Genomic DNA, 20,414 nt, shown 5'->3' on the forward strand with positions numbered 1-20,414 from the left:
CTGCAATCTGATCTCTTCTTCAGGTAAAAATGACTAAACTAATACATGACTACAATGTAGGTTAAAGTAAACAAAACGTACCCGAGCGTTGCCACACGCATATGTAAGGAACCAAAACAGCCGTTATATATTGAGTTTTTTATTTTTTTTTACTGTAAATAGATTGTAGTCATGTATTAGTATAGTCGTTTACCTGAAGAAGAGATTGCAGATCTCGAAAAGTAATGTTACTGATTGTATTGTACACAGTGGAAAATGTCCGGAAAAATCCTGTTTCCTTTACAATCCTTCCATCGTCTAAAACAAACATCAAATAAAGAAAACTAGTTTTGTTTTAAATATTGCATGGCTATTAACCCTTATAAGGCCGACGGCTACCTATTGTAGCCGTCGTCAAAATAGCGTCGAAGGCCGGTGGCTACAATAGGTAGCCGTGATCATAATGGCGTTCGCGGCTGACGGCTACAATAGGTAGCCGTCCATTATTTCCGGTTTTCTGGCCAGTAAACTTTCCAAATGCCACCAAATATGATATTTTTTTGTTTGGGGTTAGATGGGCTTCATGAGTAAACGCAAACACTGCCGTTTCTTGCATCATTTCTATTATTATACATCTATGCATTTCGATGAAATCGTCTGTCTTACTACAACGGCGTTGTGGTGTATAGGTTAAGTTGTTGTGGTTTATAATTTGTTGATGCAATTTCAGTAATTGTGTACGATGTTATAGGTATTTTCTGAGTATTTGCAGTGAACTATTAAGTGTAAATATGAGCAAAAGAACGAGAGGCAAATCACCTACAAGTGAAAACACTTTAGTAAACAATTTACTTGCTAGTGGTACCGGTGTTCAGTTTTGTTACTAAAGAAACTTTTTATTTACCAAACAATGTAAATATGCCTAATAATAATAATTTTAAAACTTTTTAATTACTAACAGTGTTTTGTGTTTATTTTGTATGGATTCTTGTGAGTTGTATGAAGAAAAAAGATATTTTTTGTATAAACTGAAGACAAGACTAGCTTTTCTACAATTTTCACAAATAAGCTGCAGTTGCAGATTTTGAATAATTCGTGCCTACTTCACTTTTATTATTGATAAGCACTTGAAAATTGGCATGTTTGTTGTAAATAATATGTAGTTTTAGAAAATAAGTGTTAGTTGGGTGCAAAACAATCTTTTGTATTTTTTTATGAGGTGTTAAAACCAAAAAAAGTAAATTACTCTTACAAATGTTACATACAAACATGTATGTAAAAAATATATTTTATTTTTTATCACCAACCTTATAGTTTCCTGTCTAAGCCTATAATTTTACAAACAAAATTAAAAAAAGAATTATCAGTTTTTACTAAGCAATATGGAAGTTACAGCTTATTTACTAAAACTATGCAAAAAGGAACAAAAATAGCCTGGCCTTCAAGGTACCTGAGCAATATCAGGAGCTGGCCTTTGAGACTAGTGCAACTCAATTGGTTATTGGCCTTAAAAGGGTTAAGGTAAATATGTAGCAACATAATAAAGAAACTGTTTTGCTAAGATTTAGAGGTATAAGTAAAAAGATTAAATGTAAAGAGAAATGTCATGTTGCTTACTTCATCAAAGTCAAAGTCAAAATATTTTTATTGTACATTCATCAAGAATTACAATATTGTCAAAATAAACAGAAATCATTTCAGCTTTAGTCAGATTGTAGGGGTTCTCCGTTGTTTTTGAAGAATTCGCTTATGCTGTAGAATGGTCTTCTCACTAGCCATGTCTTCAATTCTCGTCTTAGCCGATCTCCAGTGAAGTCCTTCATGAATGCAGGTAGATGGTTTTGAAATCTGCAGCCGGCATAAGATGGTTTTTTTCTCTGATAGGGTGGTGCGATGGACTGGCAAGTTATATCTTGAGCCATGACGAGTGTGGTAGGAGTGGAAGTCTCTGTTTTTTGGTGGTGAAAGTTTGTCCACATAGAGGATACTTTCTTGTATGTAAAGAGATACAACTGTCATGATCTCTATCTAGGTCTTGGAATGCCTGACGACAGGTTTGACGTGGTTCAAGGTTCGCCAATGCTCTGACAACCTTCTTCTGTAGAAGGAGAATCCGGTTGATATTGTGTGTTGAGGTTCCTCCCCAGACTAGTAGACCGTAACGGATATAAGATTCTACTAATGCAAAATAAGCTGTTTTGGCTGCTGCTAGTCCTGCAATCCATTTTATTCTTCGGACGACATATATGCTTGTACTGATTTTTCTAGACAAGTGGTCGATGTGGTCCGTCCAAGTGAACTTGCTATCGAGCAATACACCAAGGAATTTTGTTTGTTTTGATTCTGTTATGCCTACTGCGTTGGGGACTTGGTCTTTTTTTGTGGTGAAGTGTATTTGGGTTGTCTTGGTGGGATTTATTGCAAGGTCGTTTATATTGCAGTAGTGTATTGCTGTATTCATGGCTGTTTTTATGTGGTTGGATTGTTCAATAGCTGTGTTGTTGCTAATTAGTGTGGTATCGTCAGCATACATAACTGTATTTGTGTTTTGGCTCTGCATTACTATGGGGAAGTCATTTGTTACTAATAGAAAGAGTATTGGTCCCAGGACTGAGCCTTGGGGCACTCCTCTTGTCATCTGTTGTGGTTTGGATTGATAGGTGGAGACTTGACCTTTCCGTGAGTGTTGTAATTCCACGATTTGCGAGCGATCCTCTAGGTAGCTTTTAAACCATTTATTGGCCAAGCCTCTCACTCCTAGGTCTTCCAATTTGTTGCACAGTAATTCGTGCCCCAAGCAGTCAAATGCTTTACTGTAGTCCAAAAATACAGCTGACACGTACTGCTCATTGTCTATTTGGTCAATGATGAATTCAGTTAAGTCAATCAGAGCTGTGGTTGTAGATTTGTTTTTTAGGAAGCCATGCTGTAAGGAATAATAAGGAATATAATAATAATAACTCCGATAAAATGTAATGCAACTAATTGAAAAAGTATTTCTTAGAATATTATTTATTTATCAAAAATAGATATATGTCACTTTGGCTCTTTGGGTTATTTTTAATTCATCCTTTCTATATCCTGCAGACAGACAGACGAGCTATGTATAAGATAGACACTCATACAGAAATAAAATTTTACATCACCCATGGCAGAAAAGAATGGAAAATCTGCCAACCTATGGAAAGGTAGACTACAACGAAGCACAGTCAAATCCCATGGAAGGTCGATCATCGAATTGGATGTTACTAAATGAAAAAGAAACTACATGCAAAATTTCAAATTGTTAGATCAATTTGTTTTTGAGAGATTATGCGGACAGAAGTGAAATTTTGCTAGCCCACGTGAGTGCTTTGCTTACAGTCAGCATATTAGGAGCAAAATTGCAATAAACGTATAAAAATAATTTTAAATTATAATACTAAATTTCAAAACGAAGGTTTTTAAAACATTCATTCAGTTTTTCTTAAGCATTTTCAGTAAGTTAGAGCAAGTCAGATAGAAGCAACTGATTTTTAGTTGTATCATCTCCGCCTCAATGATGTATGTAACCATCAAACTAGGCTTCTACCAGATTTAACTGAACATGGTGGCCATCTGAGGTACATCTTGTGTACCATATTGAAGGTCACGGGTCAGTGGTAAAGCTGGCGCGATTGCTACATTAAATAAACGGTGATTGGCTTGGGTGGAAGTTGACAGAATCGGTGTATTCTTGTGTATACCAGACGCAAAAAATAAATAAAAGAAAAAAACACTTGATTTGTGTTATTTTACAGTTATATGACCGTAATAGGGGATAAAACTAATGGGTTAAAAAGGGTAAAAGAAGTAAAATACTTGGTTTAAAAAAAAAGTGCATGCTTCTGGATAATGGTTTTATAAAAATATTAAACATTTTGATCCTACATTATAAAGTACATAAATAGTATGAAAAAGTTAGTAAGCTACAATTCTTTTTATTCTTTTATTAGAAGTTTAATGTTCTGTAAAGCTGACTTTTGTAGAAACTGTATTTCCCCCCCCAGTTAGTTGATAAAGGAAATGATTTATAGCAACCAGATTTATTGCATATTTTGCGTTTTTATGTAAGTGAGTTTAGTAAAGTGTTGAGCTGTGCTAAATTTGAAAAAAAGTGAACAGAAATGTTTTCTACTAACTAATATATTTTTAACATGCAATGGTGAGTAATTTAATTAATATTTTATTATTCTGTAGCTTTTGCTGAAAAAGATGATTTATTATTAGAATGATTGAGTTTCAACATATTATTGAAAAAATGTAAAATCCCAAAGCACTACAGGTGAATATAGTCAGCACTTAGAGGGTTAAAATCGTAAAATGTTTACATTGGTGTTATGAATAATCATGATCTATTGAAAAATCACATGATAAACAAATTTGTTTACAAACCAGACTAATCACAATTATTGACATTTATCATGGGACAAAGTAACACATTTTGCTCAAATATATATAGACTTTAAATTTTGCACGAAATTTCATTTCTAAAAAGATAAGACTGAGGTGTATAATAATGGTGCATATCCAGTCATGCGATTTTGCTGAGCATCATTGAAGCCTATCACTCAGTAGACTGGCACAATTTCTCTTTTGTCTGCCAGGGGGATGTAAAAAGTGTCTTCTGATTGTCTGTCTCTCCGCTGGACATCCCAAGAATTAAATGAGCTTTAGACTTTGTGTGTGGTGTCTATGTTGTGTACTGTGTACATGATTGATGCAGGCTGATCAATAAAACCAACCTAAGAAGTGCTTCAATGTGATGTTATTAGATTGTTCTGATCTCAACAGTTAGTTGTAATAGAAATACACAGTTTTTGTAGTAGGGATATCTATAATTTGAGGTTATGACTTGTAATTACGGTTTTCATGCCGTCACTAATCTGACAATGTCATGTTCAGGGAAAATGCAGAGGAGGCTATCAAGCTGATGAAGCAGCTGTTGCCTGCGGAACATCTCATGTTGGCGTCGGCACAGCGAGTCAAGGCCCTCATCCTGGAGGAGATTGCTCTGGATAACATCCCCGGCACCAGTCCAGAGTCACGTAAGTCCGCCCTACACATAGTGTCTAGGGAAAGTATTGTATGATGTTCGAAAATATGAGGCGTGTTCACAAAGTAAGTACGTACAGTTAAAACAAAAAGCAAGTAAAACAATTTTATTTCTACATGAAAGCCCAAATCTTAAACTATTTTTTGACATAGCTTCCACCGATGTTCAAACACTTGTAGTGGGTAATCACTTTGTCTATATCCTCTTCGTAGAAGGTTCCCGCCAATGAATGTAGCCACGACTCCACAGTAGTTTTCTCTTCATCATCGGTTTCAAAGCGTTGGCCTCCTAGCTCGCACTTCATGTGCAGGAACAAGTGGTAGTCAGACGGTGCCAAGTCCGGGCTGTAGGGCGGGTGATTGAACTGCTCCCAACAAAATTGTTGAACCAAGGTTTGAGTGTCACTAACGGTATGGGGCTGAGCATTGTCATGGAGCAACACAATTCCGTTACTGAGCATTCCTCTCCGTTAGTTTTGAATTGTCCGTCTTAGTTTACTTAAAAGTTTCGCAGTACCATGCCGCATTAATGGTTTCACCTCTTGGGAGAAAATCAATGAAGCATAACACCTTTCCGAACCCAAAAGACAGTGCACATGGTTTTTTGTGCAGACATTGTTGTCTTGAATTTTTGTTTCTTCAGAGATTATTTGTGCCGCCACTCCATTGACTCCAAATAATTCCAATGTGACGTAACAGATCCAAGTTTCATTACCTGTCAGAGTTTTGTTTTAATCCTTTGAGTGCCAATATCCGATTTTACCGGACGGCAAAAGTTGGCCGAAAAGTGCCGACGTCCGATTTTACCGGATGTTCGGGAAAAAGTCACTAAAAATTGTAACCTTTAATATTTTTAAATAATATAATATTGAAATATTTGTGAAGAATCTTTCTCTTCAAAATAAATTGTTATAGTACACTTCCGATCATACTTTAAATTATGAAACTCACATATAAACATTTTTGGTTGCCATAGCTACCGGAAACAATGTGACAATAGTTTCTTAAAAGTTGTATAACTCACCCATTATTGAAGATAATGATACTGTATATATTTGTCAAGATTTACAGACAATTGCATACACTTTCCAGTGATATGGACTAAGAAAAGGATATGCATTTTTTTTGTCATAATAATTTGGTTGAAAAATGAATTTAAAAAACTTTTTGAATTTTTTTAGGTACCTAAATCCATTTTTGGTATTCCTAAATTTAGTTGTTATTTTATGTTAATTAAACAGAGTTTTCAGAGAAAAATAAAAAAAAGAATCATGTTGATAGCTTATTAAATAATCAAACTGTGAATTTTTTTTACTAAAACCTTGCAAAATGCCTGCAAAAGGCTGGCACTTTTAGGTACACCCACTAGAAAAATACCTGGCACTTTTCAGTACACCCACTCAATAAATACTTGGCACTCAAAGGGTTAAAAATCCTCACCATTATCACTGTACTGTGTGAGAAAAGTCAAAGCACTTCCAAGTCTCTTGGTTTTGTGCATGTAAGTGAGCATTTTTGGAACCCATTGGGAACCAGCTTGTGAAAACCTAAGCGGTTCGTAACAGTTTCATATAAAAGAGTGTGTGAAATTTGTTGTAAATTGTCAGATTACGTTGTTATAATGAAACGTCTGTTCTCTTAGATTTTTTCGTCAACTGCCCTAACCAGATCATCGACGATGAGAGAAGTCGACCGCTCCGATTCTTAGCATGCACATTTGTTCGACCCCCATTGAACATTCTAACCCACTTCCTCACCATTCCTTCATTTACCACATCTTCCCCGTAAACATCTCAAAGTTGACGATATATTTCAACCGGTTTCACACTCCTCGCGTTCAAAAATGTTATTAAAAAACGAATCTCACAATCGGCGGGATCACTGATTATGAGATCTCAATGGTAGCGGATTGTTCCAGAAACAGCTGTTGTCTAAGGCGGAGAAACTACACAAGGACGCATTGAGACTCGCCAAGCTGTCGTTTGGTGAGGAGAATGTACAGACTGCCAAACACTACCTAGAACATGTTGGGTGTATCAATGGTAGTGGCTTGTTCCAGAAACAGAGCTGTTGTCTGAAGCAGAGAAACTACACAAGGACGCATTAAGACTCGCCAAGCTGTCGTTTGGTGAGGAGAATGTACAGACTGCCAAACACTACCTAGAACATGTTGGGTGTATCAATGGTAGTGGCTTGTTCCAGAAACAGAGCTGTTGTCTGAAGCAGAGAAACTACACAAGGACGCATTGAGACTGGCCAAGCTGTCGTTTGGTGAGGAGAATGTACAGACTGCCAAACACTACCTAGAACATGTTGGGTGTATCAATGGTAGTGGCTTGTTCCAGAAACAGAGCTGTTGTCTGAAGCAGAGAAACTACACAAGGACGCATTAAGACTCGCCAAGCTGTCGTTTGGTGAGGAGAATGTACAGACTGCCAAACACTACCTAGAACATGTTGGGTGTATCAATGGTAGTGGCCTTGTTCCAGAAACAGAGCTGTTGTCTGAAGCAGAGAAACTACACAAGGACGCATTGAGACTCGCCAAGCTGTCGTTTGGTGAGAGAATGTACAGACTGCCAAACACTACCTAGAACATGTTGGGTGTATCAATGGTAGTGGCTTGTTCCAGAAACAGAGCTGTTGTCTGAAGCAGAGAAACTACACAAGGACGCATTAAGACTGGCCAAGCTGTCGTTTGGTGAGAGAAATGTACAGACTGCCAAACACTACCTAGAACATGTTGGGTGTATCAATGGTAGTGCCTTGTTCCAGAAACAGAGCTGTTGTCTGAAGCAGAGAAACTACACAAGGACGCATTGAGACTCGCCAAGCTGTCGTTTGGTGAGGAGAATGTACAGACTGCCAAACACTACCTAGAACATGTTGGGTGTATCAATGGTAGTGGCTTGTTCCAGAAACAGAGCTGTTGTCTGAAGCAGAGAAACTACACAAGGACGCATTGAGACTCGCCAAGCTGTCGTTTGGTGAGGAGAATGTACAGACTGCCAAACACTACCTAGAACATGTTGGGTGTATCAATGGTAGTGCCTTGTTCCAGAAACAGAGCTGTTGTCTGAAGCAGAGAAACTACACAAGGACGCATTGAGACTCGCCAAGCTGTCGTTTGGTGAGGAGAATGTACAGACTGCCAAACACTACCTAGAACATGTTGGGTGTATCAATGGTAGTGGCTTGTTCCAGAAACAGAGCTGTTGTCTGAAGCAGAGAAACTACACAAGGACGCATTAAGACTCGCCAAGCTGTCGTTTGGTGAGGAGAATGTACAGACTGCCAAACACTACCTAGAACATGTTGGGTGTATCAATGGTAGTGCCTTGTTCCAGAAACAGAGCTGTTGTCTGAGGCAGAGAAACTACACAAGGACGCATTGAGACTCGCCAAGCTGTCGTTTGGTGAGGAGAATGTACAGACTGCCAAACACTACCTAGAACATGTTGGGTGTATCAATGGTAGTGGCTTGTTCCAGAAACAGAGCTGTTGTCTGAGGCAGAGAAACTACACAAGGACGCATTGAGACTCGCCAAGCTGTCGTTTGGTGAGGAGAATGTGCAGACTGCCAAACACTACCTAGAACATGTTGGGTGTATCAATGGTAGTGCCTTGTTCCAGAAACAGAGCTGTTGTCTGAGGCAGAGAAACTACACAAGGACGCATTGAGACTCGCCAAGCTGTCGTTTGGTGAGGAGAATGTGCAGACTGCCAAGCACTATGGTAACCTAGGACGCCTCTACCAGAGCATGCGACGGTTTAAGGTAAGCTGATGATCTTCATGTCCAGTGGTCTGGGATAATTCTTTTAATGTTCAGTCCTTGTGGAAGGGTGATTGTTGACTTTGATTAGGTTTGAATGCAGCCCTGTGATCGATTTAGAATAATTCGGGTGAGAATTATTCTTGTGTTTAAGAGGCCGAAGTATATTTTTACAGACACTCACAGACAGATATAATTTATAACTGTTAATCTAGCATATTCAAAAGAAATAAAAAATGTTCGTACATTGTTTGCAGTTATGGTAAGAATTTTAAAAGACCATTATAAAAAGTTTCTTAAGTATTGTATGAAAAAGCGCCCAAGCTGCGTATTAAAAATGGCTTTCATATATAATTTGTTGCTACAGTATCGTGATCAATTTTCCATTCAGATATTGTAATGTTTTATATCACATGATAACCAGCTTGTAGCTTTTAGCACATTTTTCTACGAGGAATTTCCTGTAAAGGTTTTTAATTCAGGTATTTTTATCATGATAATGAATTAAATATGTCTTATCTTTTTTTTTGTCCAAATGTTTATGATTTTCTTCACCCATAATTTTTTACAAATCAGGTTGCTGTGATAAGCGAATATGACAATACCAGTCTAAAAAATAAATTTTATAGAAGAAGTGTAATGTGTGTTTGAAATGTAAATTTACGCTTTTTTAACTGGATCAATATTAAAAATGAGATCAGATAAACTTGGAAGTGGTTGTTCTTCGTACTTAAGAAGATGCGGGTGGTACATTTCAGTATTATTTTGAAAAGAGTAATTTAGGGGCTGTTCAAAAAGTAGCAGATGTTTTGAAATTTTAAAAATCAGAATATCAAAACCATATTTTGTTTTACACCTGAAGGTCTAATCTTGAAATATTATTTGGCATCATTGTCACTCCAATTAGGACCCATATTAAGATTAATACAATACTGACAGTGTGTAGAGTGTGCTGCCTGTGATATCAAATATCGTTTTACTTCAACATTGGTGTATTTATTCCATTGACTGTCTTTCCAAACCAATTTTGTTGCGATTTTCGAAGGTCAGTGCTTGAAGCCAGTCTTTTTTTTTTGGTCATCCGTTTGAATTTTAGACCATGTAGCAGAAAATATGGGGTAACATTTATTTTCAATAATTTCATCACCAAACTCTTTGAAACTTAGGGATAATGTTCTGAAAATTCCATTATCGTGAAGTAACGATTTTCACAACAATTTTATTTTCACTACCAGTTCACTAAGCTATAAGGCTAGGCCTACCATTGCAGTCCTTACCATAAACGTTGGTATTGGCTTATTCAGTATTCCTTTACCAGAAACATCTCAAAATATGGTAATTGAATGGCTGCCATTTTGAAAATATTAAAACTTATTTTAAAGATTTTTTTCTGATAAAATACCTTCTGACATGGATCCTTTTACCAAGTTTTGTAACAATCGTAAAGATAAAATTATTTTAATAAAAAACAAAATGGTGTATAGCTGCTAAACGAAGTGAAAATTGGAAAAAAGTTATTCTTCATTTTTAGCTCAGAATCGCACGTAGAATCTGAAAATGCATAGATTCTACCTTTACCAGCCCAACCTTTTTGTTACACCCTGTATAATAAGATGAGTAGTCTCTTGTGCAACTAATACAATCAGTTTTAAAGTCCTTCACATCACTGAAAGAGGCAAAATGTTTTGTTACTTTCTGGACATCCTTCTTTTAAATCTTTTAACGTAAATGTCAAGTTTAATTTATTTTAATGTAATAAATAGATCGTTTATATATGGTATTAATAAAACACATGCTCTAAATGTTTATATCTGAAGGGTTTTTAAAAATATTTGTCAAATTTATTGTTGCCACAAAGATTTTACTAAAGAAAAAACGTACGGCGGTGGCGAGTACACAGTTTATTTGTGACTGCTTTTTGTTACTCTAATTACTATTCTAAAACATATTTTCATACACTATTTTTACAGCTATCATATAAATAATTCAAAAATAATAAATAGAAAACAAAAATATTTTTTTCACATTTATTTGATGCTCTGAAGTGAACAAAACACATAATTGACTGCTATTTACTAATAAATTTAATTTAACGGAACATCTGCGCTCATTCTTACCAGATGTTGTTATAATCTACTACTGTGAAAACACCAAACCTAGCTTAGCGGAAATGTCATGATACAATGGTTATTGCTAAACGCAGAACATAGAACACAGCATGTGTGCCTTCGCACTCTTTGCAACACACCCACAATGGGTTAATGGGTACATTTTTTTTACAAATATATAGTAAATCTCAAATTAGATGCTATCCAGTCATCTTTTCCGACATTGACGGGAAAAGTCGTCATGTATTCAATGCCCTCTATAATTGTCTGTGATGATCTCCAGGACTCGGAGCAGATGCACCTGAAAGCCATAGCCATCAAGGAGAAGCTGGTTGGCCCAGACGACTACGAGGTGGGACTCTCCGTAGGTCACCTTGCCAGTCTCTACAACTACCACATGCAGGAGTACCGCAAAGCCGAACAACTGTACTTCCGCTCCATCAAGATCAGTAAGTCACATTGTTTAAATCAATGATTTTCAAAAGATTTAATTTCTACTGTTAAAAACATATTTTAAAAATTTAATCTCTGCATTTCCCTATACTGTATTACTTGTGATCTAGTACACCTGTAATACCTGTTTATCCATCTCACTTCTTTTTGTGTAATACTAGATTATCCGAGTTTCGTTGTTTGTTTCCCAATCACCAAGTTCCATATACGAGCCAAGTTGTAGCAGAATGTTGTCGACACGCATCAGCGCTGGCGGTTTTGAACTGAACCACGATCCAAAACAGGCTGGAGGTTATTGTGTTGGCTCAATGCGTTTAGCTTTCATTATATTTTTTGTTTGTTCTCGTACAAAAAGCTTAGAAATTGCGCATAGTCCTAAAAGGACATTTGCACTCCTTCCGGAGTGACAGGGTATTCTGGATAGGTAAGGTTAGGGAGTAGAGGCCGCCTCATATCGAAATCCATGAGGAAGGATTTAGGGCATTAATCTCAGTCATGTCCTCTCGGAATGGAGAAGCCAGCTCTGAACCAGTCTCTCCAGTCACAGCAGGCAGGGGGTGGCACACCCTTGTTGAGGCTAGCAAGAACCGCTGATAGTTAAGGAACGAACCCCACCAACTCCAACAGTCATCTCCCACAGTAGACTAGACCTATCGAATTGCCCATGAACCCCAGAAGCTCAACATTTGCGGTTAGTGATGTGCCGCTCCTGATCATCCATTAGGTTGCCTAGATTTAAGTGACACATCAGTTTTTGCTGTACCCCCTGTAGGTTTAAGTGGAAGGATAAACCAGCCAGAAGTGAACCCCCTGGGGTGTCGATTAATTAGTTACACACCTAATCTAATCAAAAGTTGTAGTTCATTCACAACTTAAACAGAGAAGTTTATTGTGTTTAAATGGAGCAATGCCCAGTTCTGTATGACGCCACCTGCAAGGAATATTCAGTTATGTAGATCAAAACTTCACCACATCATGCAGAAAACTCTTCTATGCACCAACACAGACAATTTCTTCCTTGTCCATTTTGATAATGACTTACAAACAAAATGGTTTGTTTGGGCAGAATAATTGTCTTATTCGGTCACAGTTTTTTGGTCCGTATAGTATTGCCCTTGTATATAATGTTTTTATATTTAGTTCTAATTTTCCTGAACATTTTGTTCGTTTAACATTCATTACAATTATCGGATTCCGGATAGTGTGTCTGTAGCAGATTACTCATCAGTTACATAGTTTTTATTTTTGTCTTTAGATTTTCCGTACATGTTTCTCAAACGTTAATTTCCTAGTGAAATGGTGAAAATGTCATTTATTTTATATTTATCAACGTAGCATTAGAGCTACTTGGCGAGGGAAGTAACCTTTTTTGCTACACATATTTGGAATTTTCATCTGTAAGATTCTTTTGAGTAAAATTAATAAAAGGCAAAATTAAAAACTAATATTTTCCAAACATAAAATATAAATTCAACACGTAGGCCTACTATTACAACAGACGCACTAAAATTAAGTAAAATAGCTCTCCATAAATTCAGTTAATTAAATTTTCAAAAATATACAGCTCCTAATAATGTTAAATCATTTAATTTATTACTCCACTCTATGTCAGATTACTATGATGCACTTTTAGTGTTACTGGGAATTAATTCAATAGTTTTGCCAAAGGGAAACATTTTGTTATAAATCAGACTGTTTCTGTTTCATTTGGGGCCTTATTTTTTCTATATCTTTAATGGCGGAAATATATAAGTTTGTGTACCATGCAAGGCAGTCTAATAAGGTTATGGTAATACTAATACCTAGCCTAAAGAGCTAAACCCAAAGCAAAGAAAGAAAAATGGCTCAGTACGGAGCTCTGTGGTATGCCAAGTGTTGTTTACAAGTTCCAGGAACAGGTTTTACAAGAGCAAACACTGAATGTACAAAGACAAATTTTTTTACAGACCTCCAGTTGTACAGTGACACCTACTCAGGTCTAGAGTACGACTACCGAGGACTGATCCACGTGTACGACAAGCTGGGCGACGCGGACGGCGTGGCCGAGTACACCGTAATGCTCACACGGTGGAAGGAGTTACGCGAACGCTTGGCACTCAAGGAGTCCTGCCCCCTGTCTCTGGACGAGTGCCCCAAGCCACTGTCCTACATCAAGCAACTCATCGCCTAAACTCGTCTCGGACTCCACTCAGGACGTAAAACTCACTCAGCTCTACCGTGTAACGGTGAACCGGAAGGAATGTGGACTGTACAAAATTTACTGCCTCTCTAATGTCGATGGAATGGTAGTACATATGTAATGTTTGTTGTTTTAGCTGTAGACACGAAACTGTTTGTCACTTTTATCCGAAAAGATGCTGGTTGTTTAGTTCTTAAACTCTTTTTGCAAATAGTTTTTCGATTATTGTAGGACGAGTTCTAATTTTAACTTTTTTTACATCCGAATCTAGAGTTTTTTACTTTTGACACAATCAAAAACACAGGATTTAGTATTTTTAAGGCATAGTAATTTGTATTATTTTAGGTTTGAATTTGCTCCAGTTCTGTTGATCACAACATTTGTTTGTAGTATGAAAAGAAGAGTATAAATGAAAGGAGTATTTTTTTTTTTCAATGTTTAAAATTCGGTTTCATTTATATTTGTGTTATGCTCTCTCGTATCCAAGTTCCTCTGACATTTTATTACTTTCAGATCTGTGATATACGAATACTTTTTCAAATCTTAATAACACGGTTTTTGTTCTAACCCGTATTTTCCCCAAGGAAACCGATCTACTTAATATTGTAATATAGGAAAATTTTAAACAGTGGAAAATACGAAGACCAGTTTAATGAGCTTTATGAAGTTTTGTAAATAATAAAATAACATTCGGGAGTGTCTTGTATAATGTAAATAGGCCTGTAAATATGTAAGGTTAGTGTCCGGTTTTATCGTGTTTGTCTACCATTAAAATATCCCTAGTGCAGTCGGTAACTGAATGTGCGTGTTACGGTTTGTTACGAAAGAACTATAGAATATTGTTTCAGACACTAATTCCTGACACAACTAAATAATTACTTAAATAATTGATAGTTACGATAGTGCTGCGGAGTGTTTAAAGTATGTAATTAACAATGTTTTAAACTAGTTTTAATATAAAATTTTATATCAGTATTACGATTAATTGATTCTTTTAAATTTTAAAACTATTACACGTTAAAAATGACTGACTGGTAAGAAGGGAATAGTTTCGGTTTGTTCAAGTTAATCTAAAATGAGAGCAAATGAATGTATATTGAAACAGTTGAAGGTAAATAAATATTAAATTTAGCCGTAGTTTCCGTTGTAGTAGAAAGAGCTTAGTTCTGGAATAAAGTTTTTTGTTACCTTGTTGAATTTACTTTAGTTTAATCTGTTGGAAATTGTAAAGAATTACATTTCACTTTGTACGTTTGACATAGTTTCTTATGTGCTTAGCTTCGTAACATTAAGATTTCCTAATATTGTTTATTCAACCCCAGTAAGCTAGGTTTTTTACAATTTTTCTTATCATACTTGTATTATATATTCAATATTATTGTGAATGTTCTTTTATCAGTTGACGATTGTATTATTGTGATTAGCCTCTCGCTAGGCACTCAGTTCAAGTTGATATAATTGTTTCGATTATTGTTTAGTTCCATTCCAACTTATTTGTTCTTTTTATTTTGTATTGTTTAGACCAGTATTATGTTGAGATTGAGCACAAACGTGTACTTTATATCTTTCTTTGTCGTTAGTACAGATCCACTTTAAACATGGCTTCGTAATATAAATAAAAATTATTTTGCGTTATATAACCAGTGTTTGATTGTTTTTCTTGTCCTTGAAGTGTATGTATGAAAAAACTGTTGATTTTGATGGATTGAGTGATTTGCTAACATGCGTACATTTTAATTTCCTTACGCAAAAGGGTGGACAGCTCTCCTAGACCAAAATAAGGAGGATATAAGACTGATATTAGGAATGTTGACAGGACATGGTCCTCTGAGGAAGCACCTTATGAAGGTAGGCCTTAGTCAGAGCAGCGAATGTAGACTCTGTGGAGAGGAGGAGGAATCAGCGGAGCACATTTGGTTGGATTGTCCTGCCATCGTAGAGACTCAGAAAAAATACTTGGGAGCATATCTCCCCAGCCCCAAGGACATTAGAGAACAGGAGCCCTTAAATCTGATTGGTTTTTGTAAAAGCCTCGGTCTTTGAGGGCACAAATTAAAGTAAGGGAGGCGCAAAGGTCCTTTTAGGACTAAGTGCCGGGACAAACTGTCCTCTTCCCTCAGGAAGGAAAAAAAAAAAACATATTACTTTATTATTTTTCACTTGGAATTCTGCTTGCCCTCCAATATTTTAAATTAGTTCATTTGTTATAGTGGAAAGAATAGCGACAAAATGCGTGTAGTTGCAGTACAGCACGAAACTTTTACATTTGCAACGTTGAAGGAAATACGAATTTGTTGAATTTAGAAAAATGATTTCCATGTAAAAACCCGTGTGAGTGTTGAGGAGAGACATTGAACTAACAGAGAAAACCTCACGTTTTGGAATATTTACTTCATTTTGATCGTTTGAATAGTCATTTAAACAAGGTGTGCGCAAATTAGAGCAGGGCATGTATTCATGCACAACCAACGTGGCGTATAATGACATAATAAAGAGTGTTATTTGATCAATTCCTTGTAGTAATTTAAATTAAATTGATATTTTACAGCATATTTTCAATTCTTTAAATAGTCCGAGAGTCAAAAGTCAATTTATATTAAAAATACAACCTAATTTTTTGTAAAATCAGTCTAAACAAAAAATCTATCACTAGACACTCTACAGTAGTTCGGTTAGGGGCTAAAACTAGTTCGGTTTTAGTAAAGAAAGAAAGAAACTGAAAAATTACCGGTTTAATCCAAATAGTCTGTCTTTATCTTATTTTCCAAACCTGATTTATCTTTTATTTTTGTTTTAAAGTTGATGTTAAGTGTGTAATTGGGTCTAGGGGATCCGACAATTTGGCTGTTGTTCATCATGCTCAACTACCACTGATGAAGACTCAGCTGTTGGTGGTGTTGATGTAAAGGTTGAGTCCATAGAATCTGAAGCTTGTGAACTGGACTGCAACCTCAAGCTCTCTTTCATGTTGCACAAGCAGTGGTTGAAAGAGCTTAAGAAAGGGAACCTGGATTCTGGAGGTAAAAGGGCAAGTAACCAGCCAATGAAAGAAAAAGACTGAGGAAGCAGAAAATTGCAGGAGCTGTTTCTAATCCAAGTGGGAAGAAAGAGCAGGATGTTCGGGTCGTTCAAAAGCAGATAGGTTGCCAAACTGCTCATTAAACAGAGGAGGGAGTGGGGGATATCCTGGGGGCGTCAGTTGGAGGGTATTGGCCATTCTTAATGAGAGGCTCTTCCACTGAGTTAAAAGTCTGTGGTCAAGTATCATCCTTGACAGGATCCTGAACAGGACCCTATCTCTTGAAAATGATGCGATGTAGACTTATGATAGGTGGGTCTTGGAGACTTAAGCCGAGGCTTTTGAATTGGCGTTATGTCTCCGGTGCTGTTGTCTGGTGGCCAAAAACGGAGACCAGGATGGCGGTAGTTAGTCAAAGGATGGCTTATGCCTTGCTCTCACTGGAGCCTTTCCAAGTGTGCCGAGTGCGGCTCTAGACTCCTGTCTCAACCTCACCCCTCTGGACAGTATCATTCGGGTTATGGCCAGGAGAAGTACCCTCTGTCTTCAGGGGGTGGGACTTTGGTCGGCCTCGGACTGCAACAAGGGGCACTGCAAAATTAGCATCCTGATTAAGGGGAATGCTCTGCATATATCTGATCAGACGCCTTAAAGATTTTCGTTTGAAAAATCCTTCAGGACTGTTATACCTTCAAGGAAGGCTTGGTCGGAGGGAAAGAAACCTCTTCCAACAGCGGAGCTTGGATGGTTAAAAAAATTGTGGGAATAAGACCATGTAGAGAGCTGGTGATCCCAGTCTTTCAGGCAGAAGTCACAATCTTTATGGAATATGCTCGTGAGAATCATCTTCTGCCATGTAGGAGTAAAATTAGCATTTTCACAGATAGCCAGGCAGCATTAAAGGCATTGGACTCTCGTGTTCAACTCCAAACTTGTCTGGGATTGCTATCAAGTTGTTTCTTTACTTGGCAGAATCAACAATGTGACTGTTTGTTGAGTTCCTGGTCATGATGAGGTGGTCTCTGGGAAAGAAGAGCTGATGCTCTGGCCAACTTGAGCTCAGCGTCCAACATGACGGGCTCCAAAAGTTTTGCGGTATTTCTAGGAGAAAATCGTTTGGGGCTATCTCGAAGTGGGTTCTTGCTGAACATGAGAGAAGGAGGCTGCATTCGAGTCTGAGAATGGTCCTACAGTCGCCTTCCTGCAGGGTGGTGTCTGATCTTCTCTAAGGAGAGAAGTCTTGTTAAGGAAGTATACGGTGTCTTCTCGGTTTGTGGGTATAATTATGGGAATGGTCACATGAGGAAGCATCTTCAAAGAGTCAGCATTCTCCGGGATGATCCATTCTACAGAAAGTGTGATGAGCAGGAGGAAACTGCTGAACACCTGCATTTTGACTGTCCTGCTACTCCGTCTGTAGTAGTCTGGACAAAGGTGATGAATTTCCCCAGGAGGAACTGATCGTTGTTTTTGACAGTTTGTAGAACTGCTGAAACCCTAAACTAGTTGCCTTATGTTATACCTCCGGGGTGCGCAAAAGGCTCTTGAGGCTTAAGCAATTGTATTGTTTCCATCTTTGTAATTAGTTTTTGTAATCTAAAAACAAAAACACTTTTAGAATGAATGAAATGAATGTGATGTCTGTGAATTAAATGCATTATATTTTGAGCAGTAGCTTCTATCCCCACAGCTAATCAAACCTGGAAACACTGTACGGCTTGTTGGACGTATGTTTTGGACTTCAATCTGATGTTTAACCCCTTCAAGGATTTTGACGTAATATTACGTTAATAATTGTGTAAATGTGTGTTACTGACGTAATATTTCACATTGTCATCGTTTTGTCTTATTTGACATTGTCAATATTTCTATGACAACTGTGCTACGCACAAGTAGTTCTGACATTTCCTACTATCAATCAATCAAATCAATCATTCTTTATTACAATATCATCAAGTCATGTGATAGATTTAAGGTACAAAATTAGCGATTTTAAACTAAAAGGCTTAATATTCTGCTTCAAATGTTCATGTTGTCCTGATTGCAGTTGGTGTTTTTCTATAAATTCTTGAAGAGTGTAGACAGGTCTCTCAAGCAGCACACCTCTTAAGTTCCTTCTTCAGCTCCAGTCCTGTCAGGCTTTCCCAGGTTGGCGGAGCAGGTTTTTTCAGTCTTTCGGCCAGCATATGTTGGTGTTTTCTCCTTAAGGGATGTGCGATGTATTGGCAGGATGCATTGTGACGCATGCCGGGTATCATAGGAGTGGAGGTCTCTTCCTGTAGGGACATTTGTTCTGTCGACGTGCAGTATGACTTCCTGTATGTAGAGAGCCACCACAGTCATTATTCCTAGTGTTTCGAATGCTTTTTCTCAGGACTCCCGCGGCCCAAGGTCTGCAAGAGCCCTTAGCCCTTAGCCCTTACTAGATGTCAGCACTTCCTTGGTCCTCTGAAATGAGTGTTTGCACCTTGGTGAGTTCGCTGTAGTCGCACAGTGCAGACAGCTACCACGTGTTGTTTAAGATTATCTATTAAGTAGTACCCCAAATTAAAGGTCTTAAAGACAAAAAAAAATATGACAAGGATGTTTACTGATAAAGGTAGTTCTAACTTCTAGTTTGGGACACTGATGGTTGGAGTTAACTTAGAGACCCCTAATTTACACCCTTATTCTTCTTTTATCCAAGACCTTTAAATGATGTGTCACGGCAATGGGGTTCTGTAAACCCTTTTAGATAGATACATACACTGGTTACGTGATGCCAATCCAGTAACAGTTGCTGAAACATGCTAGTAATGTTAATATTGTATTGATCTTGTAATATTTAATTTAGTTTGCCTAATTTCCTTGGACAAATGCCCTTTCCAAGTGCTGTTCAGGGGTTTGATGCAAGAAATTTTATTTTAATAAAGTAAAAATGGTTAATTCAATTAACCTAATTTCCTTGGACAAATGCCCTTTCCAAGTGCTGTTCAGGGGTTTGATGCAAGAAATTTCATTTTAATAAAGTAAAAATTGTTGGGAAGGTTTGGGAATAATTTCTGATTTAGAGAGGACACTTTGATGGTGTGGGTGAGAAGTACGGCCACCTCTTATGTCTTCACCTTAGAATTATATTCCTTCCCTCTGAAATTAAAAAAAAAAATCTGACTTATGCATCCCAAACTTCTGTCAAAATCAGAAAAGCTCTAAAACCCAGCCAAACTTGATTTAATATTCTTTATTTTAATAATAAAAAAAATACCAAATGACAAATTTTATGATAAGAACATTACTTTTGGCATCCTTGGCAAAGATTTACACTTATCAGTGGGGTTATTTCTTTAACTAACTACATTTGTAGTTTGTGAGAGTCTTTTTTGATTGGATTACCCCTTTGTGATAAATATTTTATTATACTTAGTTTTAGTTCTACTGGAAAAACCGTGTTAAAATAGAGAAATTGTCACTGATTATACGTTTTTTAATTTTAGTGGGATTGGGATGAAAAGTAAGAATAGGAAACATGAATAATTCCAAATGTATTCTTTTCAACAACTCAACATTTATGTATATTTTCGTACTGTCTTAAAAAAAATTACAATTAATTTTAAAAAACCTACTCTAAGTGTACTATACAGTAATATGAAAACAATGTTATCAACAAACTTGTCGCCATTACAATAAATATGTTCAAGACTATTATAAACACTTTATTACATTTCACAGAAATACATTAGAAAACCAATGAGGAATTACATTCTTCTTTCACTTCTAAGTAAGTAAACAACCTCACAGAAGTTCAGGAAACTGGACAACAACACTGAGATATATATATAATTTTGCACCATT

The 20,414-nt window shown here is 36.9% G+C and overlaps 1 protein-coding gene across 5 annotated transcripts in view; it reads left to right on the plus strand.

Moving 5' to 3' along the window:
• Window positions 1-15,204, plus strand: part of LOC124367412 (amyloid protein-binding protein 2) — a 257,150-nt gene extending 241,946 nt beyond the window's left edge. Inside the window, exons 8-11 of one of the 5 annotated variants that reach the window (XM_046824213.1) lie at window positions 4,903-5,033; window positions 8,691-8,827; window positions 11,216-11,381; window positions 13,332-15,204. In XM_046824213.1, coding sequence (XP_046680169.1) covers window positions 4,903-5,033; window positions 8,691-8,827; window positions 11,216-11,381; window positions 13,332-13,555 — 658 coding nt within the window. In that variant the 3' untranslated portion in view covers window positions 13,556-15,204. Of the gene's footprint in view, window positions 1-4,902; window positions 5,046-7,254; window positions 7,483-7,826; window positions 8,358-8,398; window positions 8,828-11,215; window positions 11,382-13,331 lie in introns of those variants that run through there. The other 4 variants (XM_046824212.1, XM_046824211.1, XM_046824210.1 and 1 more) reach the window with 4 other exon arrangements.
• The last annotated feature ends 5,210 nt before the right edge of the window (window positions 15,205-20,414 follow it).

This window comes from Homalodisca vitripennis, chromosome 8 (genome assembly GCF_021130785.1).
Source record: "Homalodisca vitripennis isolate AUS2020 chromosome 8, UT_GWSS_2.1, whole genome shotgun sequence".
NCBI classification, from domain to species: Eukaryota; Metazoa; Arthropoda; class Insecta; order Hemiptera; family Cicadellidae; genus Homalodisca; species Homalodisca vitripennis.